We start from the raw sequence: 27446 nt of genomic DNA on the forward strand, positions 1-27446 counted from the left end.
CAGGCTGTGCTGAGAGTTTAACACTACCGAGAGCACAACTTTTTTTTTCATTCAGCCTGTGTCAGAGGAATAGATCTTTCTCTGTGACAACGGGAGTCAGTAGTACAAGTGTCTAATTTGACCATTTGAAAAATGAGTGACAGATATACAATCTTTCATTTATTATGATAAAAGCTCCATAGTCAATCAAAGGTGCTGTCTTGTCATTGTATGTCTCGGATTTTGTGTGTACCATGCACCTCTCTTCCTTCTTAAAAATGATGTCTTAGTAGGCTTATTAAAGGTCAGCTTTTGTCTCCTCTCCTATTGGGCATGATTATGATAAATAAGGTTTTTTAATCCAGGACTGATTAAGTAAAGATGCACTGTCATTTCAGCATGAGACAAGTTCCCAGCAGCTTTACGTGCTAGGTTTGTTATAATTTGAAGTGTGGAAATGTCTGGTGAGAAGCATTTGGACATTAATTCCCTCCTCTTCTCTTTTTTTAACACAGCCTGCAAAGTCAGTTACAAAACTAATTAGCTAATATTAATACAAACACCGCTCCAGGGAATTAAAACTTAATTTTCGGTGATGACGAAAGTGTCTGAGAAAATTTATTTGTTGACATGCATAGTACCTAACACAATTGTAGCCAAATGCTGCTGTTCACTTATTTCTGGGGGAAAAAAGAGATCCTCTCTGTGGGGTAGTTATATTTTATGTATCTATGCATTTATCTGTATCCTATTTACAAAATTAAAATTCAAAGAGTTACTGTCAATAGCCTGGAAACGATAATTCTGTCATGTGGTATCAAATGAGAACTCTAAAGTAGGTTTTGAAGACACCTTTTTCAGAGTTAGGCATGCACCACAGAACATGTACATTGGTGCATGCCTGACTAATGTAGGGTAACACGTGATGTATGTGCACAAAAATAGGTGTTTTTTTATGCACATAAACGGATGCTAAATTAACCGTATGCATTCAAACTTTGAATCAAACCCTAATATCTGAATTGTAGCTATGCATCTTATATTTCTAAGAGCCTAAAATATATGCATGCAATTGCGTGTGCATGTCATGAGTTGGCTGGTCCTTTAAGACAAATTGGGGCCTAGCCTCACTTCTGATGACTCAGATAGCTCCAAGCTCAGACTGGTTGGCTAAGGATCAGGTGATTATAAAAGTAAGCATATAACCCAGTTGGGGTCAGAGCTTCAGGGAGCAAGACTATTCCTGCAGAAGATCCCGGGGAAAGGGAGAGAGCCACAGCATGCAGATTGGGTCCTGGAGCAGGGTGACTCCCGGTTGGGATGCCTGCTGAGTGTTTGTGTGCCCCTCCTCAAAGCTGCCAGCTGAGTTTGCAGACTGAGCAAAAGGTGGCCCTGGAGGGCTGTAGTGGAGCTCAGGAGCAGGGTGGAAGACTTGTTGGACTTGATGCCCCAGAAGAGGGTGGATTTTAGGGTCTTAGCTGGAAGACCAATCACTTTAGCCAACATCTACTAAATTCCCTGTACCAGTGGGAATACACCAGTTCACTCAGGCCATTTATTTTTTGGTTTTAGATCTTTGATTAAATTACCCCCCTTATACATTGCACTGGGCTTTGAGGAAAGGTCAGAGAGATCTGAATATTTTTCATCTCAGCATCCTACTTGGTTTGATGGTGCTAGAATTGAAGGTATTTGTCAAAGTCAGTGAGAAGGAGATGTTTTCATTCTGCATCAGTATTGCTCTCAGCCTTGCCCTGGGAAAAGACTGATTTTTCTAAGAAATGAGGGGGACTGAGTTTTTGCTTGCTAGACTGAAGATTTCTGCTTAAATATACTAAATTTAGTGTGTTGTGTGATAGGAAGATAAGAACTGTCCACTTAAGATAGGGTCAGCAGTTTGGTGCAGCTTGCACAATCTGAAATCTCATCATCTTTTTTTCTTAGTGTTAAGTAATAGACCACAGGTCAGGTCAGTTTTGATCCTACTGTCCACTTGAGAATTTTAATCAAGAAGAAACTAGTTTCAGGATTTCACACAGAGCGGAACTTCCTTTGAAGCCTGTGTGTAACTGTAACTATTCATTACATTCCTTCCACTGGATAGATTTGCACCATTGTTGCATATTTAAAAATTACAAAGAGTTACAGAGCTGATGAGGCAAAATTTCTTTAAGCTACTGGTCTCCATCAAGTGTTCCAGTGCAGCTTTGTACAGAGGACCATGAAAGAGGAAAGAGAACCCAGAAGGATGCCTGAGAGAAATGACTGCTGTTTTGCATGACCAGATGAACTAAATGCAAAAATCTAATTTCACTTGAAGAGACGGTAGTGCACATGGACAGCTATGAGTGTTGGACATCATTGTAAAACAGAACTCCGTCCAGATGAGAGCGACAATGAAAAATCGCAATAAAAAGTAACCTGGTGAGTTAACAAAATTCACCCCAAAGCTGATGACAATCAACATCCTTGCAGACAGAAGATCTAGAATCAGTTGAGAGTTAAAAATGTTGAGTGTAAAGAATTGCTAATGAGAGAGCTTGAGGACTTGCCTGGGTTTATGTATGAATAAATTCCCAAGCTGCTGGAATTGAATATTAAAAAGAAACCATTCTGTAGTGGAAAGGCGGTATCGAGCTTCTATGCAGAAAATGAAAAGGGGCAGAGAAGGAGGGTAACGAAGCAAGTTTCTCATACTAGGAACGTGGCAAGGACTCATAAGGCTGCCTAAGCTGCTGGAGAGATCATTTTCAAGGTAGATAAAATCTTGTTTTCTGCAGCCCAGAGTCTCCCACAGTTTTGATATGTACAGGCTATTCCCAGGGCCGGCGCTTCCATTTAGGTGGCCTAGGCAATCGCCTAGAGCACTAGGATTACTGCCGGGGTGAGGCGGGGGGCGGCAGCCGGCGGACCTGCCGCAGTCGTGCCTGCGTAGGGTCCCCTGGTCCCTCGGCTCCAGTGGAGCTGCCGCAGGCATTCCTGTGGACGGTCTGCTGCTCCCGCGGCTCCAGTGGACTTCCCGCAGGTATGCCTGCGGCAGCTCCACTGGAGCCGCGGACCAGCGGACCCTCCGCAGGCACGACTGCGGCAGGTCCACCGGAGCCGCGCGACCAGCACACGGGGTGGCAAAATAGCCGTGCGCCTAGGGCGCTAAAAACACTAGTGCCGGTCCTGGCTATTCCCCTCCTGTCTGCAGTTTCCAGAGACGGTTCAAAGCGTAACCTGTCTCCTGCTTGCTGACAGATCTTCTGCCTCCTCAGCAGCAAAATGGTGATTTGCTTCACTCCTGTCCTTTTCTTTTAGATTTGTTATTTTTAAGTGCTTTCCAGGCAGTTAAAGGTTTTTTTGTTCCTTGTTTTCAAGCCTTCTCTTGGTCCAAGATCTGAGCAGTGTGGTGGTCACAGCCACCTGGAGCCTCTGCTACAGCGCCTCCCTGCTGAGCTCCCCTTTCCAGAGCAGTGGGCTGAATCCAAAAGGTGCTCTGTATATGAGGCAGCATTCCCAGGCATGGCAGAAGGTAAAAAATGCCCAACCTGCACCAAGCCAGCCAACCCTATCTTTGCTAAGGCACAAGGCTCTGAGTCGGACAGGCATGTTGTGGCCCCAACCCCCCAAGAAACGATGATTCCACTGCAGGGAAACCTGACCAGGAGATAGCACAGAATAGGAAGAGGCTCTGAGGATGCAGACTTCATCCAGCCGACCCCGGGGGTATGTAACCCCTTTGGAGTTTAAAGAGCATGGCCCCTTTAAACCTTTTTCCTAGGAGGGAGGGGGAGAGTGAGGGAAAAGGAGGGAAGCTCCAGGGATGGCTCTGGCCCTGGGAGGGAGAGAGAGGCTGCAGCCTGCAGGCCCTCCCAAAGGAATAAGAGAGAAGCTGCCTGAAGCCTGGGAAGGACAGAGCGGCCAATTGGGGCCACCCCAGGACAGGAGCCAGGAGGAGCATGGTGCCAGGGAGAAATCGCCCGAGAAGGACAGGCCGGAGCTGGGCCCAGGATCACAGCTTCCCAGAGCTGTGTGGGGCTGGGAGTACTGGGGCTTGTGACTCTGCACTGGAAACAAGGAGGGAGGCTGCTAGCTAGTTAAGTAGGGAGGTGGTTGCTCTGGCTGGCTTTGCAGATAGCGGCAGAAGAGGGCACCGGAGGGGTTTGTTGGGGGAAAGTTCACTGGCGCTGAAGACGACCAGGAGCACCCAAGACTCACCATTGAACTCGAACTTTGCTCAAGGCTCCTGAACTTTTTGTGCAGACACGTTGCTCGGTGTCTGCTCTTCTAGACTGTGCTCCCACTGGGCCCGTGGGGCCTTGGCTTGGATGCAGCCCTGTTTTACTGCTCCCCCTCTATTTCCCCTTGTTGTTTTTCTCCTCTCATTCCTCTGTAAATAAATATTTCCCTTTCTTATAGCCATTGTACTTTTCCTGTGGGTGTGGATGTTCACTCTGGAGGCATTGGAACAGGTGGCTCTGGGGTGGAAGGGATTTCTCCTGCTGCATTCCTGCACACGCGTTCTCTTGGCCAGAACTGTCTGCAGAGCAGACTCCATCTTTGCCACGAGGGTGCTAAAGTTACAGGTATGTCCTGGCGTAACAAAGGACCATAAAAATAAGACCCTTTCTGGGCTGCTGGCTCCCCCCTCCACCCTTTATAAATTGAGTCCCAGAATCCCTTGGAAAAGAAGCAGGGGACCTACACAGCTCTCTTCCTCGCACTGGGAATTGGAGTGTTCTCATTATACTTTGAAGTAAGTCCTGCAAAACCCAGAGACTCCATGTCCCAAAAAGGTGAAGGCAAGTGTGTCCTTCACAAAGCAGCAATTAGTATCGTTAATAAATAAGTGAGATGTTCTGCCCCATGAGGGAGTGTTTGCTGGGGTTTGTCTCTGTCATAATCTCTCTTGCAGTGTTCGGTAACATGCTCGGCAGCCCTCCCTCACCCTGCAGTATGTCTGGCCAAGCAGAGAAGCCTGATCCTGCCTCAGATTGCAGCATCATGGAGACTCAGTCTGTCTGGCTTTCAGCCCAGGGACCCTCATTCTGTCAGGGAAAGGGGCTCAGATTTGAGGCAGCAGAAGAATGGGAGTTGTACCTTCTGATCATCAGCCATAAAGCCTTGCACTGTGAAAGGCAGGAAAGAGGGGGTCTCTCTCTTCACTCCAAACTGCCTCAACATTAAAGGCTTGAGTATTTCAGGCAGCCTGTGACCAGAGGCACATGAGGATTCCACTCCCCATGAAGCTGCACTGTCACGAGATTACAGAGGGATAAATTATAAATCCCTTCCCAAGTTTAAAATTATCCTGATTTCCTAAGTAAAAGCTCCAAGTGGTAGCAGGTTGCTCCTACAGCATTTACTTGGGGTGCTACCTAGCCTGGGGGAACAGGCTAGGCAGCCTTTCAGGCTCCTGGGAACAGCTAACAAGCTACTTTCACAACTGAGATATATGTACCAGGAGCCCATCTCTGTTGTTTGGTCCCCAGATGAGTATCAGTAGTGTACAACCTCCCCTTGGGATTAGCCAGGGAAAGAAGTACCACACCTGCCAAGAAAAAAAGAACCACAGCCAACCACCACCAAAAGAACATAACACAAAAAAAAGACAGCCAACCTATAGAACTTTTTCCAAGACAGAATGGCAGTCAATGGCCCGCAAGGAATCTATTAACAAAATACCTTTCCTTTCAAGCATTTGTCGTCAGACGTCACCAGTGTGGTGCTCTGCTCTATCCAATGTTGATAACAGTTGGCTGCGTGCGTGTTCCCTCTGTGTGCTGCCCCGGCTCTGCGCAGATAGCTGACACAGCAGACCCTGAGAGAACCCCCAGTGACCACAGACTCCGATAAGATATGAAGGCACCTGGCCAAGTTTATTGTCAAACGAAGCACAGTAATAGTTTCCAGCGGACTCTACAGGATATACTACGAATTTATGCTCCCTAACAATGGACGCAGCTCAGTCAGTGGCAGGACTCTCCATTGCCCCCTATGCCAGACAAAGACAACCACTCAGAGGTGCATTCTTGTACACATGTACAAACAAGTTACACATCACTCCTGATGCATTGAGGTACAACCCCTCTACATGCTAGGGTGCTGTCTCTCTCCTGGTACATACTGGTTCGAACAAACAACTCTATCCATCATATTATCTTTTTGACCCTGTCTTTAGAATGAGTCAGCCTGTTCCTCATTATCTCTGTGGAGTGTGTTCGTACCAGAATATTCTTGTGCCATCCGGGCACAAGTTCATCCTGTTAGTACTTGATACCTTTTAGATATGTGTATATGTGCAATTAGCAGTCTTCTGCTTGCCAACTTCTGTGAGCAGGGCCTGCCTCTGGCTCACAGCTTAATTTTGCTTTATGTTAGCAAAGTCTTGACCATTACTTTAGTTCAGGCCTCATACCGGGCCTCTGATACCAAGGGTTTATATTTCAGGGCCTCATCTTTCTACATTCCCCCACTTTTTGTCTTTTTATGGGGAGGATGTTTAGCCATCATCCCAGAGAAGCGTAATGCATGGACTAAAAGGTAACCCAGTGGGCTAAACACTGTTATGTGGTTACCTTATTTCACCTTCCATACGCTCATGCCTCTGTCTTTTTAGTCTGCACATTCCCTTATACGACTGATAGATTTTATTATCCAGTTATTTTTTTAGTCCCTTATGGTGGGCCTGGGAATGATAGGCCTGGGACCATGACTGAGGAATGTAGTATTATGATCGAGCCTTAGATCATCCCCAAATAATTAATGTATTTGAATAATATGGATATGGTGTATATATTTGTAGCATATATAGGTATATATGTATATGTACATATGACACCACCTTATATCCAAGCATAACCATGTTTTTCCAGTCTGATGTTGTACTCTGGCTCTTTTACTTTGGTGCCACAGATAACAACTACAATTGCCCTTTTAGGAATGTGTTTCTATCACCTGTATCATCATTAGTAGTAGCCTGAGTGTTTTGAAATACTGTGATAGTGTTACACTTATAAGAAGCACATGGGATCTTTATAGGGGAGAAGGCAAAAACGTTGCATTTATTGAGCGCGCGCGCACACACACTCTCTCTCTCTCTCTCTCTCTCTCCTGCCAGTTGATGTTTGTAGTTCCCAGTCCAGAGTCTGGATCAATCTAGTGGCCAGCCAGATTAGTCACAGAGGGGAGCAGGGCTCTGTCGGTCGCAATCCGATGCTCCTGGAGTGTGGCAAGACGAACCCAAAGTCCCATGGCAGAGCACCCTGTTCTTATAGTCTTTTTTCCTCTGTTGAAGTCTATGGATTTTGTGTGTCACTTTCTGACCGGTTATTTCTTAATTAGTGTTATCTTTTTTATGTTAACATTCCAATACACCTCCGAGAGGGGCATCTTGTCCTGGTTTCGATTTAATCAATTGTCCTGTCTTTAGGGATGCCAGCCTTAGCTCAGGGTCATCAGTCTGCCCTTTCTTCATTATGGATGCGCGTTGATGGTTCTCTGGTGTCAAGTCTCTCCACTCCTTCCTTGACCATCTGACTATAACAATGGCCTTCACACCTTATCTTTTCCTGATGCATGCATTCCTCCTTCACACAAACAGTCTTTTACAGAGACCTTTGAGAATACAAACAACCGCATTTTATATTGAGCAAAAGACATTGTAAATTAAGACTTCCTAAATCTTATAATCAAGCAATTCACATTGGGGCCCAGGCCTTCAAGGTTCGTCTAATCTCCTTAACAAAGACACAATACAAGATCCCGTCTCTTACTTAACTAAACCTTAAAATAGAGAAATGTATGTTTTAACTAGAGTGCCTAATTTTTAATACATATAGGAAACCATAGTAGACATTATAACTTATCCCAAAACAAGAGGGTGACTGTAATCAGTCATAAGGATTGTTCTGGTCTGTCCCTGCCCAGGGTCAGTATAGACACTGGCAGTCTGTCAGATGCATTTCTACCAGTGTCCCGGAGGGTCATTCCTTTCTACTATTCAAAAAGGGTTGCTGGCAGGATGAAATTAAATCATAAATTCTCATAGTAGAATTATAAAATCCTGCTCCTACAATAGGCATTGTTAGTGTTCCACAGTATTATGTATATGAAGAGTAAAACAGAAATTAGGAGTAGTGACACTACAAAGGAGACCTTTATATATAAATGTCTTGTAATTAATTACTACACAGTACTGCCCGTTTATGTTATAGGTTATCCTTACTGCTGGTTGTCATCTCTGGCAAGCTTTGCTGGGCAGGAAACAGGAGTTGCTAGCTTCTCTGTTCTGTGGATTGTATTGCTCTGTGATACACCAGTAGTTGACGTAGATCCAGTTATTTTTATGGATGTTGTTTTTCAGAAAACCTACTGAAGGGACAGTAACCAATTTCTCAGATATTGCTGTGTCAGGATTTAGTATTGGTACCCAGACATGGAACAAAATTGTTTTGAATAACATGTGCCTCAGTTAGGATGCGATGTTACTGATCCTGAATTGTGACCAGTACTAATTTGTAGTTACGGTGTAACAATTTTTTTTAACCAGTTTTTGTTTCTCCTTGCCTTCATGTTGTTTGCTGCCATTCGTTTGTTGATTTTTACCTGTGTGTTGGTTAAACAGTTTAGCAAGGTTATGCACATTGTAAATGTTGTACAGCAATAATACAACAGTACAACAATAATACAGTAGTATAGCAACAGTAAAGTTGTTTTTACACAGTAACCAAGTTGAAATTAAATGACAGTTTATCCTGGTCCAGCTGGTGGTTTTTAGCTGATTGTTAACTTAATTGTCCATATATGATACGTAGAGGTGTATTTGACCAGTCTCTTATTTATAAAGCACTTCATTTTTCTTTTCTTGATGCTTGGGGGTTTCTTCACTGGATACTGATATTTTCTGGTTTCAGTGTGGTAGCCGTGTTAGTGTGTATCAGCAAAAACAACGAGGAGTCCTTGTAGCACCTTAGAGACTAACAAATGTATTTGACATAAGCTTTCGTGTGCTAGAACCCACTCTTCAGGGTGTGATGCTTTCTGGTATCTTTAGTCTGTGGGATGCAACTTAAACAACTTTTGTTAGTTAACATAGTAAAGTTTTGTTTTGTATTAAGTTTGGGTTACCAAAAACAAAGTTTAACTTAGTTTGTTTCGAATGTAATAGGGACCGAGTCTTTTATAACACAAGGTATACTTTTGCAATTGTTGTATAAACATTCCTTTTCATTTGAGGTGCATTACTAATATTTTATGCTAAATGTAATGCTTAACTGCTAAAATAAATGTTCCCAATCTTCTGTGAGATGTATTACCTTTTTTTCCCCTGCTGAACATTCTGTGTTAGCAGAAGAGTCAACATAATTTTTACCATGCTTTCTAGAGTTAATTTGCTTGTGATACCAATTTCACTCTTGTTAACTGTTTAGAAGCACAGACTTTAGCATGACATAACATAACATAAAAGAAAAGCATATAAAATTAAACCAAAGTAAATTTTAAATACAGGTCCGTGCAAATAGTTTGAGGGTATTAAACTTTCATGAAGCTTTGTTGTGTTTGGGAGCCAAAGGTGGAAACCTGTTGAAATTGTTGGTTAGCTTTATGCATAAATTGTTCTTTTTAAACATTTTTGCTATCACATTCTTATAACTCTATTTAAAAGTGCAGACAAGTTTATAAAAACCCAAACAAGAAATTGACATTTAATTAATATTATCTTTACCTTAATGTTGAGGTTTCCCCTTACATTTTTTCTTTGAATAACCAAAAAAAAAAAATTAAAAAAACTGATTAATAAAAGAGAATTATTTTTGTTTGCAATTGCATTTGAGGCAGAAATATATGTACATATATTCATAACTGAGACCTTGTTGAACTTTGAAAAAAAATGGTATTAATAATATTATGATGGTTATACCCCCAACCATAATATTAAAATGGTATGGTACTATATATACATATATAAAAATTGACGTTTGTTGCAACAAAATAAAAAAAATAAAAATAGTCATATGACACACACAACATACAACACAGGACAGTACACATGATGTATAGGCCAAACTTGCAATTAAAAACAAATGGCACCAGAATTCTATTCATAACTATACATTTTTCACTTTCTCGTGCAATACTCTACCATTGCAAGACACTGAACGATTTCCCGAAGTTCTCATGCTCTTTCTTCTCCGATCAGTAACACATCAATATAAACGTGAGGTTCCCCCACCACTGGGGTGTCTGTTCACATATATGCAGTTCTGAGAATTACAGCTATTAGATTTTAAAAAGCCACTGATCTGAAACAGTGTAGTTTCTTCAACATCAACTTGCTATCGTAGGCCCACATGAGGGGCACCCCCAATTGTCGTCCTTTCTTGATACCCTCTTCTCCCTACCACATGTCTCTGCTCATTTTGTTACTGTCAAGTAGTCTTAGTCTCTCACTGTACCAAAGCCTTGGGGCTCTGTTTCCATGCCAACTGCCCTGTAATCTCTTTAGCTTGCGATGCTCAGTATGAATTAGACTTTGCACATGTTCCACTGATTTAAAAATGTAGTTAGGTCAATACTGAGTATTGGCCATTCCAAACTGCTGTATATATTATAATCTATTGTGAATTTACAGTACATTTTGACTTAAAGTATTCGTTTAGGGCACAAGTGATTTAAAACACTCCTGCAGCCATATCAATTATGTATTATATAAATAACGCTGTTTAAAAGTGGTTGATTAAAGTGGGTTGGTTGACATCCCACAAAGCAAACCACTGAAAGCAAGGCAATTCCAAATTGTGGGACATCTCTTTACCATAAACTAATATCCACACAGCATGTTTCCACTGACAAACTTTGCATTTTCACTAGAATCTTCTTTTCTCTCTCCAGATAAGAACACACACCGCACATGCAAAATGTATCTCCCTAGCTCTATAACACAAAACCTTCTTTAAACATCAACCCCATTGACAGTCATTCAGCAGGGATATATGTGCACAGATTAAGTGTACAAAATGTGTCTCGAGGAAAAATAAGATCTTAATTAAGGAATATTTATTTCTAGAATCCATTTTTATAGTGGATCTTATTTTTTGTTACATGATTTACTCTATACAAATATGAAAAGCAACCAGTCTCTACATCAGGGAGCTTAATACGTAACTAGAGCAATATCATTAAAATATGCACACAGGCTGAACTGCCAAACTTCAGCCTGTGCAGGTTAAGTACTCAGGCTGTATTTGTTGGGTTGCCTTTTGAAAGGACTTCCTTATCCTTAGATGAGCTGTCAGTCTGTTTGAAACACAGGAAGCGGTTTTCCATCTTAAAATATGACCATACAGTTGTTGAGATAGAGCCAGACTTAATTCTGAAATAGATGTCTGTTGTATAATTAGCAATAATAGCCAGCATTTATACAGTATTCCACATATTAAGATTACTCATACTGAAAGGTACAGTCCTTTGTTGAAATGAATGGTAGCTGCAGAGCTAAATCCTTGTCCAATTCTGAAAATGTAGGCAGTAATGTCACTTCAAAGTTGTTTGTATTTTTACAGTGTTGCCAGGATTTTATCCGATAACATTTCTGTTGATTTCAATAGGAGTGATGTTGCTAAACCCCACACTGTGCTTAGTAAACTAAACTTACTTGTAAGAGTTAGTTCATTCTTCTTTTGGACATCTTTTTCAGGACAGCTTGTTCTCTGATTTTATAGCCATTATACAAAGCACTTCATGATAACTGAAGGGGACAATTATGGGAACGACTACTCAACAAGCTGCTTCACACTTGCTTTAGTTTGCGATCTGTTGAGTGTATTTTAAGTGTTCTAAAAGTCTGGAGGTTTAGTAGATCAATGAGTGGTTCCTTACCACTGCTGAGTTTGCCTGGCAAGTAGTCAAAAAGATCAACATAGGCACAGAAAATCGGATTTCTAGGATTTCCCTTTAAGTTGTTTGTGGTGATATTGCAAATCAGTGCTATTGTATAGCTTGTTGCTTTTGCTGATCTTTTCGAAATCAGACCAAAATTTGCTATTTTATTTTTTAATTTTGTGTTGGTGAAAGGTGCTGGATTGAAATCCTATAAATGGAAGTTCTCTGTCCATAGAAGAAGCATAGTGGTCTGAGCATCACCACATCGTCCTGGGGGAATTCTGCACCAAAAAACTAAAAATTATGCAGACAATATGTTAAAATTCTGTATATTTTATTTGTCAAAATAACATAACATAATCACATCAGTAATTTATTTCAGAATACCTGTCAACAAGCACATCAACAATACACACAACAACAAAAAAAAGGTCCTCCCTGCCCTACCCCTGGAGTAGAGTTTTAAAGAAACCGCTGTGACAGCCCAGTTCTACTTGGGGTTAGTGGAGGGGGCTGTGTGGGGTTCCCAGAGCCCAGACACCTACACTCCCCTCCCCCCAGAGCCCAGACACTCACACCCACTCTGGAGCCCAAGCACAGGGTGCCTCCAAAGCCTGGATATCCACACCACTCTTTCCCAGAGCCCAGCCATGGACACCTCCAGAAACCCACACCCCTCTGCCCCCAGTGCCCAGCCATGGGCATCCCCAGAGCCCAGATACCTGCACCCTCTCCCCCCAGAGCCAAGAAACCTGCACCCCTCTCTCCCCGATGCCCAGCCATGGGCATCCTCAGAGCCCAAACATCTGCACCCCCTGTCCCCAGAGCCCAGATACTCACACCTCCCTCCCTCCATAGCCCAGCAGTGGGGCAGCACACATCCCAGACATCTGCACCCCTAGAGTCTTTAGTCCACCCCAGCTTCTTTACTGTCCTGCCAGGGAATATGGTGTGGTGCAGCCCTGCCCTTCCTCACCCTTTGCCAAACCGGGCAGCCAGAGCCTGCAGCCTCTGTCCCCGCAGGCTGGACATTCTGCTTACTGAGAGCTGGGCTCTGCAGAATCCAGTGGCCCATAGTGGCTTCCAGAAACTCTGCAGCCCCAGTTCTGCAGGAAAAACGTGAAATTGTGCACAAATTCTGCATTGTGCAGTGACGCAAAATTCCCCCAGGAGTACAGTGGGTCTCAACTCTAGGGATGAGAGGAGTGGTCTTTTAGTCTCCTGTTTGGTGCCTTAGCTCATACTGCCAACAAGAGTGCAAAACCTGATGATGATTTGTATGATGTGAATACTGATCTGTGGGAACTACAGTAAAACAGCTTTTCACATAAAGCACCAAACTGAAACAAGACTAGATAGCAGAGATGGTTGGTCACTGCTGACGTTGTCTACATTCACACCAGGGACCTACAGATGAAAAGCTGTATATCCTTTGTCAAATTCACCAAGTCAGTGTTTTCGCTCCCCACTTCCTGTCTGTGGCTGGAAATGGCAAAGTAGAGGAAAGATGGGGAACAAGGATGTTCTTAACCTCGGTCAGCAATGAATGAGTTGAGCAGAAGTCAGCTGGGCAGGAGAGGAAGAGGGACAGAAGGAGATGCACTGTTTAAAGAAAATACCGAAATTATGGCTTTAAAGGACTGTCTGCTAAACCTAAATTTGTTCTCTGTGCTGGTACGTTAGATTCTTTTCTGCCACCCTGAGGTTGTCATCTTAGGTTGGCCGAGAAAGGGACATCTTATTTGTTTGCAGATTGCATAACATATCTTGAGTCCTGCAAATAATAATTAGTTGATTTTTTTTTTACCTACCAGTAGTAAGAACATTTAAAAGGGCAGATGGGGAGTATTTTTAACTTGCAATCTTTGGCAACATCTCAGTAGTCTAGCTTTTTGAATATAGAGAATACATTTAGTACTGATAGAGTTGTAGTTATACTTCTCCAAGATGGTGATAGTTCATCTTGGGAAAGCCCAGAAGGGTTGCACTGAATATTATGGAATAATGTGCTGTGAACAAACTGTATCCAGGAGAAGGGAAACTGATTTCAGATCCAAGCAGTCCGTGCTCATTAACCTGGGAAGGCAAGAGGACTAGGGTGAAACAACAGGTACCTGTTCCTGGCAGGCCAGCAGGCTATGACATGTCATTCCTATTAGAATAATAGAATAGCAGAGTTGGAAGGGACCTCAGGAGGTCATCTAGTCCAACCCCCTGCTCAAAGCAGGACCAACACCAACTAAATCATTATTAACTGAATATGACGGATTGCCCTAGTAAGCCATTACATCTGAAACGTACTTGTTATAAAAACAGGACAGCAAGTCAAGACTTACTTACAGGGTATTCAAGCCAGACCTAGCAAATGGAAATGTCATGCATTTCAGGTAATGGCTAAACATACTATATGCATTCCAAACTAGAATGTCAGAACCCTGTTTGCTCCAGGCCAGACCCATGCTAGTAGCAATGGAGTTAAGAAAATTACAAATTTCCTTTGCTGCCATGCAGGAGGCAACATTGTCTGGGTATGGAAGAGCGCACAGTTGGAAATTATACTTTACCTTATTCCAGGCCATAGAGTAACAGAGTTACTCTGGAGGCAGCTGTGTTAAATGAACAGACATGAGAAGGCTGGAGGCAGTAAAGATAAGTTCTTCGAAGATGGTAGTTGTATAGTGGAATGATTTTAAGACAAGTTAGAAGGAGAGTAGGGTGTGAAATTAGGATATGGGATTGGCTGCAATTCAGAAGATTACAATGGTTCAGACACTGCAGAAGACAGATGATAGGATGCCAATGAAATAGTGCAAGTACACCCAAATTCAGTCAGACCCAGAGGCCAACCACCGACTAGATGGTCGGACTTTAGCTGGAGGGACATGACCAAGCCATGGAAAGAAATGAACAGTGATACAGTACTGTTCCATATGTCTGCAAAGTTGCTTTGGGATCAGAAGTAGTAGTTATAGTAAGGCGATTGACAGGTAATAGTAATACAAAAGTGTAATACTAAATACAGTACAGTATATAAATCAAAGCAATTTCGTTAGTATGCTGATCTTTAAGTGGCTGATGCTATTTGATTATTTACGGGCAGGGTGCCACATCATTCCCATTCCTGCTGGAATTGATGTTTGACACCTACATCTCATTACCAATCACTTGATTTGCAATTAGTGCAAGGGACTTTTAACCACAGGAGCTACAAAGGATATCTTTTCATTCTACTGCTAAACTAAAATTGGAACTGTAGTCTGCCATGTAGAGACTGCCATTGTATGTTTGAGAGAGAACCATAACACTAAAACTCAGCTTGTAAAGAGAACAATAAAAGATGCCTCTTGTGTTTTAGGAGCTTCTAAAGATTTATTCAGGAACATGTATTTTAATAAAACGTATTCCTGCAAGCCATGCTTGCTGTTCACAGATGCATTTGGAGTGTTTAGAATAATACACAGGGATGTTTAATGTTAATTTGTGGTATACCAATATGGTAAGTACACTGGCAGCTATCTGATTTGTGTAGACATAGAAAATTTTCACATTGGAGTGACTTAGACCTGTTTATATTTATACAGTTGGTTTTATTTAGAAATTGTTCTCATCAGGTTCCCTTGTGTCATCTTTATGCCCAGTGGAAGCATCAGGAATTTGTTTTGAAGCGTTTGCATGCTCGAGTCCATATCTTTTCATATTCAGTAAAATCTGTCGAACATTTTTGTATTCTTTATGTTGGAACAGTGTATTAATACCTCTGTGTTTATTCACTAGCAACTACTCCGTGAGATGCAACAGATGGCTAGCCGTCCCTTTGCCTCCATCAATGTTGCCTTAGAAACAGACGAAGAGCCGCCTGATCTCATTGGAGGAAGCATAAAGGTGAGAGTTCATGCTGCTTGGACGGTCCTACCTGTAATTAATCTTCATGGATGTTTGTTCTCAACTGTGGATAAAGCAGTAATGGAAATCTGCTGCTCATTGGCAACCTGTGGGAAACTGTAATCACTTGAAAGCCATCATGTCTTGTTTTGACTTAATGTTGTGCCTTCAGGTTATGCATTTACATATTTTGGACTACACTGGTTTTAATAAAAGTTACACCAATTTTTAGTTTTTATGCTTGTAATGAAGAAGGATACAGCTTAACATAGCAGAACAGTTGGCTGGAAATAGCTGTAGGTGCTGCAGATAGAAACAGTTTTTGTGCAGTCTCTCAAAAGGAACAGAAGAGTAATTGTCTTTGAATTCTGTGAAGATATAAATGTATTTTTTTGTTGCAAATAAATATTCGCCACAAAATGTGATGCATACGAAGTAGGAGGGAGGAGAGAATTACCAAGTGTCTCCCTTCTACTCTGGAATACTTTTAGATGCAGTATGTTGTAATTGGAGGAAACTGCTGAGTTAAAAGGGAAAATGAAGAATTTGAGTGAGATCATGGCTGTGATAAATTTCTGATATCAGACCTGTACACTAGAAAGGAAAGGAAAGCAAAGCTCCACAGTGTATAATTTGTCTATCTACTGTACACATACTTAGTCTATACATTTATGGCACTCTCACTTAACAGCCTTGGCACAAAATCTTCTTGCCAGCCCTTACCATGATGATGAAAAAAATATTCCTTCCATTTAGAATATATGTGGGGTCGGTTTATGTATGTTTATAAAATATAACAAAAACATTCATTAAAAGAATATTAAAGTTGCAAAGTCCAGAATTCATGTGCCAGGAAATGCCAGTATTAAGATGCCCATGCGACTTTAGTTCTGCACCTAATGCATATGGATTGGTAGTCTTTAATTACATGTTCATACTATTTTTTCATAGAACTTCTGCCTCATTCAGGGTACAGGATGGGCAGTTCTCCATAAGTGAGGCAGCAGTTCAGTATTGCTTTTTAGACTCACTATTCAATGTGCACCTCCTACCGTATTTGCTGTATACTGTCCAAACGTTGCATTGAATTTAAAATTAATTTTGTTCACAGAGTTTTCTCAGGTTTGCATTACCACAGCATCTGAGTGCTTCATCAATTGATCATAACCTCTGTCTCAGGCAGGGAGGTATTATCCCTATTTTGCAAATAGGGAACTGAACAATAGAGAAAGTAAGGCCAAAACTTGCAAGAGTATCCACTAATTTTAAGCATTTCGATGACTGGGCAATTCAGTTGAGATTCTTCTGGGGCCTGAATTTTTGGAACATCAGCTGTTCCCATGTACTTTAATTTGAGTTGTGAGTGCTCAGTACTTTTAAATAGTAAGCCCTAGGTACGTCCAACTGGTAGGTAGTTTCTGTAATTTCTAAAAGGATGTTAAATAAATGCCTCTGAGTTAGAATTGACAGAGAGATTAACCAAAAGACAATCTTTCTGTTAAACTTTTTCAGAGCCCTCGTCCAGACTAACCCGCGGCATCGGCGGGTTAAAATCGATTGCTCGGGGATCGATATATCGCGTCTAGTCTGGACGCGGTGTATCGATCCCCGAGCGCGCTTACATCGATTCCGGAACTCCATCAATCCGAACGGAGTTCCGGAATCGACGCGGAGAGCCGCGGACATCGATGGCGCCCCGTCCAGACTGGTGAGTATCTCGATTTTAGAAATTCGACTTCAGCTACGTTATTCCCGTAGCTGAAGTTGCGTATCTAAAATCGATTTTAATTCCTAGTCTGGACGTGGCCAGAGTGTCAACCATACCTTGACACAAGTTAAGAATTACTTAGAAAGGTTAGGTGTCTTCAAGTCAACAGGGTCTGTTGAACTATATTTTAGAATACTAAAGGAGCTATGTGAAGAGATAGGAGCCATTAGTGATTATCTTTGAGAACTCGTGGAGGACAGGAGAGATTCCAGAAAACTGAAAAGGGGCAAATATAGAACCTCTCTGTAAAAAGGACAGCAAGGACAACCTATGGAATTATAGATAAGGCTACAGTTTTGTCACAGGTATTTTTAGAATAAGTCATGGACAGGGCACGGGCAAGAAACAAAAATTTGCGGCTCATGACCTATCCATGACTTATACTAAAAATACCTGTGACTAAATCTTGGGGACGGGGCATGTGTGTGGGGTGCTTCTGTGTGTGGCGGGGGGGGGGCATTGGACTGCGGCCACTCCCGGGAGCCACCCAAGCAGTGGCTGCTGTGGCTGTCCCAGGGGCCGCTGCAGCCAGCTGCTTGGGCGGCCCTGGGGTCAGCCACACTGATTTGCTACCGAAGTCAGAGGTCGCAGGAGTCATGGAATCCATGACTGTCACAACCTCCATGATGGACACAGAGCCCTAATTATAGACCAGTCAGCTTAATTTTGGTACCCAGAAAGATAATGGAGCAAATAATCAAGCAATCAATTTGTAAACACCTAGAGGAAAATAAGGTGATAAATCAAAGACAAATCATGTCGAACCATCCGAATAACCTCCTTCTTTACATGGTAACAAGCCTTGTGGATGGTGAGGAGGCAGTAGATGTGATATATCTTGACTTTAGTAAGGCTTTTAATGCTCTCTCACGTGACCTTCTCAAAAACTAGAGAAATATAGCCTAGACAAATGTATTATAAGGTGCTTGCACACTGGTTGGAAAAGCAAATTCAGAGTAGTTATCACTGTTTCACAATCAATCTGGAAGGGCCTATCAAGTGGGTCCCATAGAGGTCTTCCCTGGGTCCAGTTCTATTCAATATCTTCATAAATGATTTGGATATGGGATAGAGAGTACATTCATAAAGTGTGCAGACAACACCATGCTGGGAGAGGTTGCAAACCCTTTAGATAACGGGATTAGAATTCAAAATGACCTTGACAAACTGCAGAAATGGTCTGAAATAAATAGGATGAAATTCAATAATGATAAATGCAAAGTACTACACTTAGAAAGGAATAATACATGGCACAAATACAAAATGGGAAATGACTGCCTAGGAAGGAGTACTGCCGGAAGGGATCTGGAGGTAATAAAAGATCACAAACTAAATGAGAGTCAATAATATAATACTATTGCAAATAAAGCAAACATCATTCTGGGATGTATTAGCAGGGGTCTTGTAAGCCAGACATGAAAAGTTATTCTTCCACTCTACTCAGTAGTGATAAGGCCTCAGTTGGAGTATTGCATCCAGTTCTGGCCACCATACTTCTGGAAAGATGTGGACGAATTAGAGAAAGTCCAGAAGAAAGCAACAAAAATGATTAAAAGTCTGGAAAACATGATCTATATGCGTAAAGATTGGGAGAAAAAAAAAGGCAGGGGGGTTAGTCTGGAGAAGACTGAGGGGAGATGTGATAACAGTCTTCAAGTCTGTAAAAGCTTGTTATAAACATGAGAGTGATAAATTGTTCTCCTTATCCACTGAGGACAGGACAAGAAGTAATGGGCTTAAACTTCAGCAAGAGAAATTTAGATTAGACATTAGGAAAAACTTCCTAATTGTCAGGATAAGAAATTTGTTCCCACACTTAATTAGGGAGGTTGTGGATTCTCCATCAATGGAGGTTTTTAAGAGCAGGGTAGACAAACGCCTGTCAAGGATGGTCTAGAATGATAATGCTTCGTCATGCATCAGTGCAGGGGTCTGGACTAGATGACCTACTGAGGTCGCTCCTAGTCCTTCATTTCTATAATTCTTTAATATCCTGGATTCCCTATTAGGTCTTCTCCATTTTTAGAGTCTGAAGTAGGTGGTTACAGAAAGTCTTTATGGAACCAGTTGTCCATTTCACACATATGATCATAAAATAGGCACTTTTGTTGTCTCAGCAGAGGCTCCAGTGAATGGTTATGGACATTCTTCTAACCCTGAAAAAAGGTCCCTCCAAATCAGGATCAAAGCATATTGGTGGGCCACTGCAGGAAAGCTTGCCTACAACTATGCCTGTTTGGTGGCTAAGTTAGTTGACTTCAGTTTGTGTAAACTCAGTCCAGCACTACTGTGAACATTATTTTTTAGGGGAAATGCAATAGCTGTATTGCTTGACAGAGATGTTGACATATTGGCTTAGTTCACATAGGTGTACTATAAAAATATATTACAGTGGCCTTCTTTTTCACCTGCTGTTTTACACTGTAGGTGCAACTCACTTGTTTGTATGTTTCCCTCTTAATCTTGTTAGTCTGGGGAAATAAACTTATATGGTTTACAGAAAAGCCAACTTTCTTTAAAACAAAAATAACATTGTAAAAACTGTGCATACATTTATCATTAGTATGAAAACAGACAGTCTTTGTTAAATTCGAATCAGGGTTAAGAAGTTCAGGCTAGCATAAATTATTAAAGTTCTGCTCTGACTTTTCACAGGATCTATCATCTAAACTAAAATGACATTTACCATGAAAAAAAGCAGATTTATGTTTGCTATTAGAACAGCAAAAAGAAGTGGCAATGAGTTAGATGCTATATGAAACCCATCTTCCTGCAGGCACTTCCCCTTCCCTGCTTTCCATTACTTAGCTTATTTCTAGAAAAAATAGTGTAATTGAAAACACCACTCCTGCAGTATTAGCCCAGAACCAAACATTGTAGCGCTGTCCTAAACTTTTCTGACTTCATGACAAGTTTGTTTGCAGTTAATATCTTCTGTCCAGTTTTTGTTTTCACTTCCTTTTCCATTGTGCATGGCCAGCTAGCAACTTAGTGTCACTTTTTTCTGTTCTTTTTATCCTTTCCTTTTTTTAAATTCTTTTTGATTAGAGCTACATTAAACAGGGCTGCCCCTCTGTTGTGAAGGGCTCCATAAATAACAACACATATAGGACTTCGTTCATTTCCTTTCTCACTTCTGTGTGATACCTGCTGTCTGGCTGCCATCTTTTCTTATCTGATTTGTCAGGCCTGGCAGGCTCTGACATTCTTACATGGCCCAGGAATTGGAGGTGAAGGCCCAGCTTTTCAAGAGTAAAAGGATAGCTAAGAATTCCAATCATTTCTGTAGCTTGCTGAATCTGACAGTAGTACCAGAGACAGGGAATTGAGGCTAATATGCACAAACTTTGTGAAGCATTCCGGTACAGATGAGATGGTTTGGGGGAGAAATTAAGAGGCTGCAAAGCAAAAATGTAGGCTCTGAGTATTGCAGAAAATATTCCCAGAGAGATGGTCTAGATTGTTGAATACTCCTCCAATGAAAGTGGTGGAAACTACACCTACCAGGTATATTCAGTTTTGAATATGTCGTCTACATATCCCTTTGGTCCGTTTCAGTTTTTCTTCCAGTCCTTTTCCACTTGCACTGGAATTCCCCAAATAATTGTCAAAGGAGAAGCCACCATCTTAGTCCACACTCCCATTGCTCTTTGGTTGGAAATACTCTTAACTGAAGGGAATTGCAGGAATCTTAGTTGATGTGGAGTGGGTTGATACGCAACTATGGAACTGCATTTTTTTGCCTTCTGTTTCCTGCTGCCAGAGCAGGGAGATTGAAAACAGAAGTGTTGGGTACGTTCTTGGACCTTAAGTGGTTATCCAGTCATTCTACTATTCAGTGTGCCACCATTGTTGATCCTGGCTTACCCTTCCCTGTACACACTTAACACCAGAACTACAGATTTCTTAGTGCTAATCACAAACACATGGCTTTTTTTCACATGAATCTGAGGTTTTTGGTTAATAACTACTTTATTTGGGGTACAAAAGAGTTGAAAAATGGGGAATTTGTCTACAAGAGGCCTCTTTCCTTTTCCATTGTGCATGGCCAGCTGGCAACTTAGTGTCAAGCTAGTTCCATCCTAAGCTAATATTTTCCAGCTGGACATATTAGAAGAGTGTTTTCAATTAGTATTTTTCCTAGGGCACATCATAGTAATAGAAAGTAATTTACCTGCAGGGAAACAGTTTTATTAGTGGGTAGCTAAGCAACAGATAACTAGCTCCTTTGGGAGTTTTTCCATTCAAATACCCAGTAGAGCACAAATCTTTTCTTAAATTTGGTTGGCCATTACAAAATCTATTGGCCCTTGGCTGCAGCTGTTTGAACTTCCTGAAGCGCTGAACGTTACAATTTTTATAAGCATCTTTAAGACTCTTGGTCATCTGTGCAAATGTTTTAAACTGAGTTACTTGGAGTCAGGCTATTGTTTAGATATTTTTCTTTGAAACTACTCTAAGAAGATTCTTGCAATCAGTCAGAAATAGTCTTTAAAAATCCGCTTTTCAAACAGAAGTTAGAGGATTTCTTAGAGTGCTGGCATAGATGATCTTTAAGCATCTTAAAGTAGGGAAGAGCATGCAACTAGTACTTACATTCTCAGCAGAGGTAAATATATATATTGTGAAAATCGTCCTAAGCAGCCACCTCGGGGATCAACAAACAGATACCTGGTAAAGTTTGTCTTTCATAACAGGTCAAACAAAATTGTGCTGGAAACCTTGAGGGAGACTGTAAAGTGGTCTCATAAGACAGGATTGTCAACTGGAGATGGCCATTAGTGCAGATTTCACTTTATTGTGTTCTGTTATCCACACTTAGAATCCAGCACTGATAGATGGTTATCCTTTCATCTGTGAACTTGAGGCATTCATGTCTACAAGTAGTCTAAATGGCTAAATAATGGTGGCTTTTGTCAAGAAAACAGTCTGCAGCTTGTTTGGAATATTAATGTCTTTGAGGTATGGACGTGCATTTAATTCCACATTAGTTCTCATAAGGCCAAAATTAGTTTCACTGCAAATTCTTAATTGTCCTTTTATCAGGCATCAAGACACCAAGCTTGATTTCTACTTTAGAAAGAGCAGAAATGTGGCACAAGTGTAGCCTGTGTCAGTCTAATAATCAATTCATACTGGCCTGGGTAGACATGCTGTCAACGGGATCAAAAACTGCCTGAAGGTCCCAGCTATTAAAAAGTAGAGTTAATCAGTAGTATGTTCAGATGGGTGTGGAGTATCACTGGGACCTGTGCTCTGTCCACTCTTAACATCTTTATCAGTTATCTGGAAGATGGTAAACAGCACGCTCAGGACATTCTCAGTAACTTGAGAGGAGATGTGAATATCAGCAAGGCCAGGAAATAGCTAGAACGGTTAGACATTTGAACCAAAAAAAGCAAGTGAGGTGCAGACTTAGAAAACTGCAAGCTATTGCATTTGGCGGGTGGGGGGACGGGAATAATTTGAAATACAAAATTGCACACAGTCATCGCTTCTGTAGCCTTGCTGTAACTGCACCCAAATTGTTATATTCATTTCTGAGCACTTCTGTATTATAACAGGGTTCAAAAAAGAACTAGATAAGTTCATGGAGGATAAGACCATCAATGGCTATTAGCCAGGATGGGCAGAGACGGTGTCCCTAGCCTCTGTTTGCCAGAAGCTGGGAATGGGCAACAGGGAGTGGATCACTTGATGATTACCTGTTCTGTTCATTCCCTCTGGGGCAGCTGACATTGGCCACTGTCAGAAGACAGGAGACTGGACTAGATGGACCTTTGATTTTACTCAGTATGGCCGATCTTATGTTCTTATTAAAAAAAAAAATTGATTCACTTGGAGGAGTTCGGAGGAGTTCAGAGGAGAGCAACCAAACTTCTCAGAGAGCTTGGCCTGACTTCTAAAAGGGTTAAAAGCCAAGTATGTACTATATAGTTTGACTGAGCCGTGTTTGAGAGGGGCATAACTGTCTATATCTATTTAAAAGGCCAGTGAGGAGAGGAATGATTTAAGCTGCAACAAAGGGATATTGCCTAGAGGAATGGGATGAAATTGAGAGGAAAATATAAACTGAATATCAGGAAAAAAATGTTAGGGAGAGCTATAGCACTGCAGAATAGTCACTTCAGGAAAGTAAAGGGGCTTCCATCACTTGGGACATCTTTTTAATGTTCCAGTCCAGTTTGTATATGTACTGTAAAGAAGTGTCCTGTCCTAAAGCTCACCTAGAGGCAGGTTATCTCATAACTTCCTAGCACAATGGTTCTTGAACCTTTGTTTTAAGCAGCTGTGGTGCTACCCACTTTCAAAGACAGGGTACAAGACTAATTGAACCATTGGTTTTGATCTAGCATGGCAGTGCCTATGTTCCTGGGACTTAAAATGATTCGTTCATAGGTTTCAAAGCCACAGGGGGGACTGTTATGCTCTAGTCCAGGGGTGGCCAAGCTGAGCCTTAGAAGGAGCCAGAATTTACCAATGTACATTGCCAGAGAGCCACAGTAATACACCAGCTGCCCCTCCCCCTGCCATCCTCTCTTCCCCTCCCACCCACTCCCAGCATCTCCCGCCCACAAGCACCTCCCGATCAGCTGTTTTGTGGTGTGCAAGAGGCTCTGAGGGGAAGGAGCGAGGGCATGGCAGGCCTAGGGGAAGGGGCCGGAAGGGGTGAAGTGGAGGAAGAGCCAGGGGTTGAGTGGTGAGCACCCCCAGCACATTGGAAAGTTGGTGCAGCCCTGGAGTTGATGCCTATACAAAGAGCCACATATTAACTTCTGAAGAGCCGCATGTGGGTCCAGAGTCATAGGTTGGCCACCCCTGCTCTAGTCTGACCTCTCACATACCACAGGCCATTGCGTTTCATTCAGAAGGCATGCTATAACAGGTTTTTAGTCCTAATTTATTACTTGTTCCATTCTTCTGAGAAGGTATCATCTGCCATTTAAAAGATTAATTGCTGATTCATTAATACTAAAACACTCAGACTGCACATCAGTGTGTAACTATGCTGTTTGCTTTTGAAAATATGCACCAACAATGGAACCAGAATGTCTGTTCAGCAGATGTGGTCCACGTAGGTGAACGGATGTCAGGATAGCTACTGTTATGTTGCAATATAGAGGAACATGAGAACAAAGTGAGATTTATACATTTTGCCCTTTAAATTAATTTGTTGTTGACTCTGCCTGTGTTCTCCTGCTTTCTAATTTATAGAAGTGTGTGCCACCCTTTGAACACCTGCCAAGGTAATGTGTAATTGCTAATGGTAAGAACCTAGAGATCGTGTGGACAAGTGAGGTGTGTAAAACTGATTAGCTCTACTAGAATTTAATATACTCTAATAACGCTCTGTTCTGTGAAAACAACAAAAGATACTAAACCCTTAACTTAATGAATTACTTCTGGCTAATGTTGGTGTAGGTTTCATTTTACATAATTTGCTGCTTCGAGAAAGCTTTTGCATTATTATGCAGTAAACATTTGATAGTGATGCTCTGTGATCTGCTGTTTGTCCTAACCGTGTCTGCAAAGGTTCCTTCTCCTGCCCCCGAGTATACATTTTGGTGTGTAAATGGAATGGTGGCAAGTGTTAACTGTTCACATTTTGTAAATGTATGAGCTAAGTATTTATAAATAAAACTGAAAAGCTGATAATATTTTCAGTAAAATTGACCAGCAATGCAGTTGGAAATGTTTTTACTCTGATTTTAGCTGATTAGAGGGAAATGGCTGGAGAGAAAGCAAACTCTCTCTGAAGATTTGAGTAAAAGAGTCTTTTTAAACTCTTCTTTCCCTTTGGAAGAAATGAGTACGTTTTCTGATTGAAACGCTAACACCAACAGCTTCTGAAAACTATTGGAGAGGGCCTATTTGCATTCCTTTGTGCACAGAAGTTGTTTTAAGTGTTTTGTGTCTGAGATCATCTGACTGCTGTTTCATACTTTTTATGTGCACCTTTTATTATAAAAAGCAACCTAGTATTGAAATTAACAGCATAACCACCCTCTGGTACATGTGAAATCAAGGTGAACTTTCAACATTTGCTATTTGCATATTGGCCATATTGTATGTTGTGGCCTTGTCTTACACTACCCTTAGGGAAGCAGTGGAGAATTTCAAGATAAATGCAATTATTACCTTATCTGTGAGAACGTTACGGGGCCAGAGGTTTTGTAATTCAACATTGCCCAGGAACATTGCAAGTTCTCCTCTCACTAATCTTTCCCTTCACGTAGACCTTGCATCGAATGCTTGCTGTATTGACACTTTTTGCATTAAAAATGGGGCGGTTGTTTATTAAATGTAGCTGGGTATAACTCCCCACTGATCTTTCTGCTGTTCGTTTGTGGCCGTTTGCGTTTCTGAGACTGATGAATCCATGTGCTCATGCCCTTATGTTGACTATGCTAGGGCTAGCCTGAAGGCTTGAGCACCTCTTTTAAAAATTGTATTCTTAAAGTCCAGACATAGAAACCCAGTATTGAAATGGGCTGAACAATTCAAGGAAAAAGACTGATTTACTGTGGACCAGCTTTTAGTTAAATATTAGGGCCAAGGTTTCAAAGATGAATATGAATTCTTAGTCTAGAATTGTGCACTTCAAATAATTACAAGAAGTTAATTCATCTCCGTATGAGAGAGCACATGAAATACTCTGGGGATGTGATTTTTTAGAACTTCATTTATACTGTCTTTTTATGGAAAATTGCTTACGTTTTATTTTATGAATGCTTGATCAGTTTGCAGTCATACCATTCAAAAAAAACCTGGAAATTTAGCCTCACACTGTTCCAGACACTGAAGTCATCTGATACATAGCTGAAGCTGAAACTCTGTTTGACTGTTTCAGTAATAATGCCACAGGTTCTGCTTTCATTTAAGCAACTCTGTGAGGCACATATTCTTACTGGAAATTGAAAGCTTGTGATGGTTTGGGACTATTTACTAAGCCATACAAAAACGTTGTTAAAAATACATTTTGTCCTACTATGTTTGAAAAGCAATTGGCTTGGCCTGTCAGTGTTGCATAGTAACTGGATTAAACACGCCAGTATACTTAAAATGTGTTCTAGAAAAATAAAATTGCTGTTCACTGTTTTAAGTTATATAGAATTATTGTTCTGTAGTCATAAGTTTTCATAATTGTTAGAATGTGTTGTATGTTAATTGTATTAATAGAAATAATGGGGTGAAATAAAAAGAGATTTTAGGCTAAACATCACATAATGATGCCTGATTGTGAGCTGTATTAGGCTGTGAAATTGGCTCCCCAGGGAACTGATGGTAGACACATCACCTGAGTCATTTAAAACTAGTCTAGAGGAAGTACTACAAAATGTACTGCCAATGTGGGAGCAATATTGCCATGGGAGGTGGATTAATTAGATGATCTAACTGAGACTTTGACCATTTTTATCTTCTATAATTCTGTGAACATCTACATATTACGCACACATTAACACTCAAACAAAATAATTACTTGGCTAGTGTCCACAGCTTTTCTGGTCAATATAGCAGCTTTATTGAAGAAATGCTAAAATAAATTTTTTTTATAGCCGCAGTAGTTAACAAGATACCGTTCATTTTAAAATTACATTATAAAAAAGGACACTTTTTCTAATATTGACCAGTGCAAAACTCATGGCTGTTCTGGCCAATAAAAATCAGTGGCACCTCATTATTTTCTGACACCGCAGTTCAGCCCTCAGACGTGTGTATATTATGGGTTCTAGGAAGGGCAGTCATGTGACACAACTTAGATATAAAATTCGAGTTACCTTGGCTCCTAGCATTTTGCTGTTCAGCACGAAAACAAGAACACTTCCATTAACAGTAGCTTTAATGGCAGAGGTGAGCCAGTGCAGACATTTACCACCTGTGCAAAGTCGTCATTCTGGCCACATTTACTTTTTTCCTTAAAAGGGGGGAGAAGGAGGAGCATTGATGA

General features: G+C 41.3%; 2 protein-coding genes and 1 long non-coding RNA gene across 6 annotated transcripts in view; 2 read left to right on the forward strand and 1 right to left on the reverse strand.

Moving 5' to 3' along the window:
* Positions 1 to 27446, reverse strand: part of LOC127046411 (uncharacterized) — a 632746-nt gene that overhangs the window by 386702 nt on the left and 218598 nt on the right. The window lies entirely within an intron of this gene.
* ATRN (attractin) overlaps positions 1 to 27446 on the forward strand; it is a 384706-nt gene that overhangs the window by 201707 nt on the left and 155553 nt on the right. For 3 of the 4 annotated variants that reach the window (XM_050943298.1, XM_050943297.1, XM_050943296.1), the window contains exon 27: positions 15622 to 15729. In XM_050943298.1, coding sequence (XP_050799255.1) covers positions 15622 to 15729 — 108 coding nt within the window. Of the gene's footprint in view, positions 1 to 15621; positions 15730 to 24712; positions 26704 to 27446 lie in introns of those variants that run through there. The other variant, XM_050943299.1, reaches the window with a different exon arrangement.
* LOC127046468 (uncharacterized) lies at positions 1475 to 4544 on the forward strand. Its single transcript, XR_007773102.1, has 3 exons — positions 1475 to 2734; positions 3343 to 3690; positions 4384 to 4544. It is a non-coding gene; the product is annotated as an uncharacterized LOC127046468 (long non-coding RNA).

This window comes from Gopherus flavomarginatus, chromosome 3, assembly GCF_025201925.1.
Source record: "Gopherus flavomarginatus isolate rGopFla2 chromosome 3, rGopFla2.mat.asm, whole genome shotgun sequence".
NCBI classification, from domain to species: Eukaryota; Metazoa; Chordata; order Testudines; family Testudinidae; genus Gopherus; species Gopherus flavomarginatus.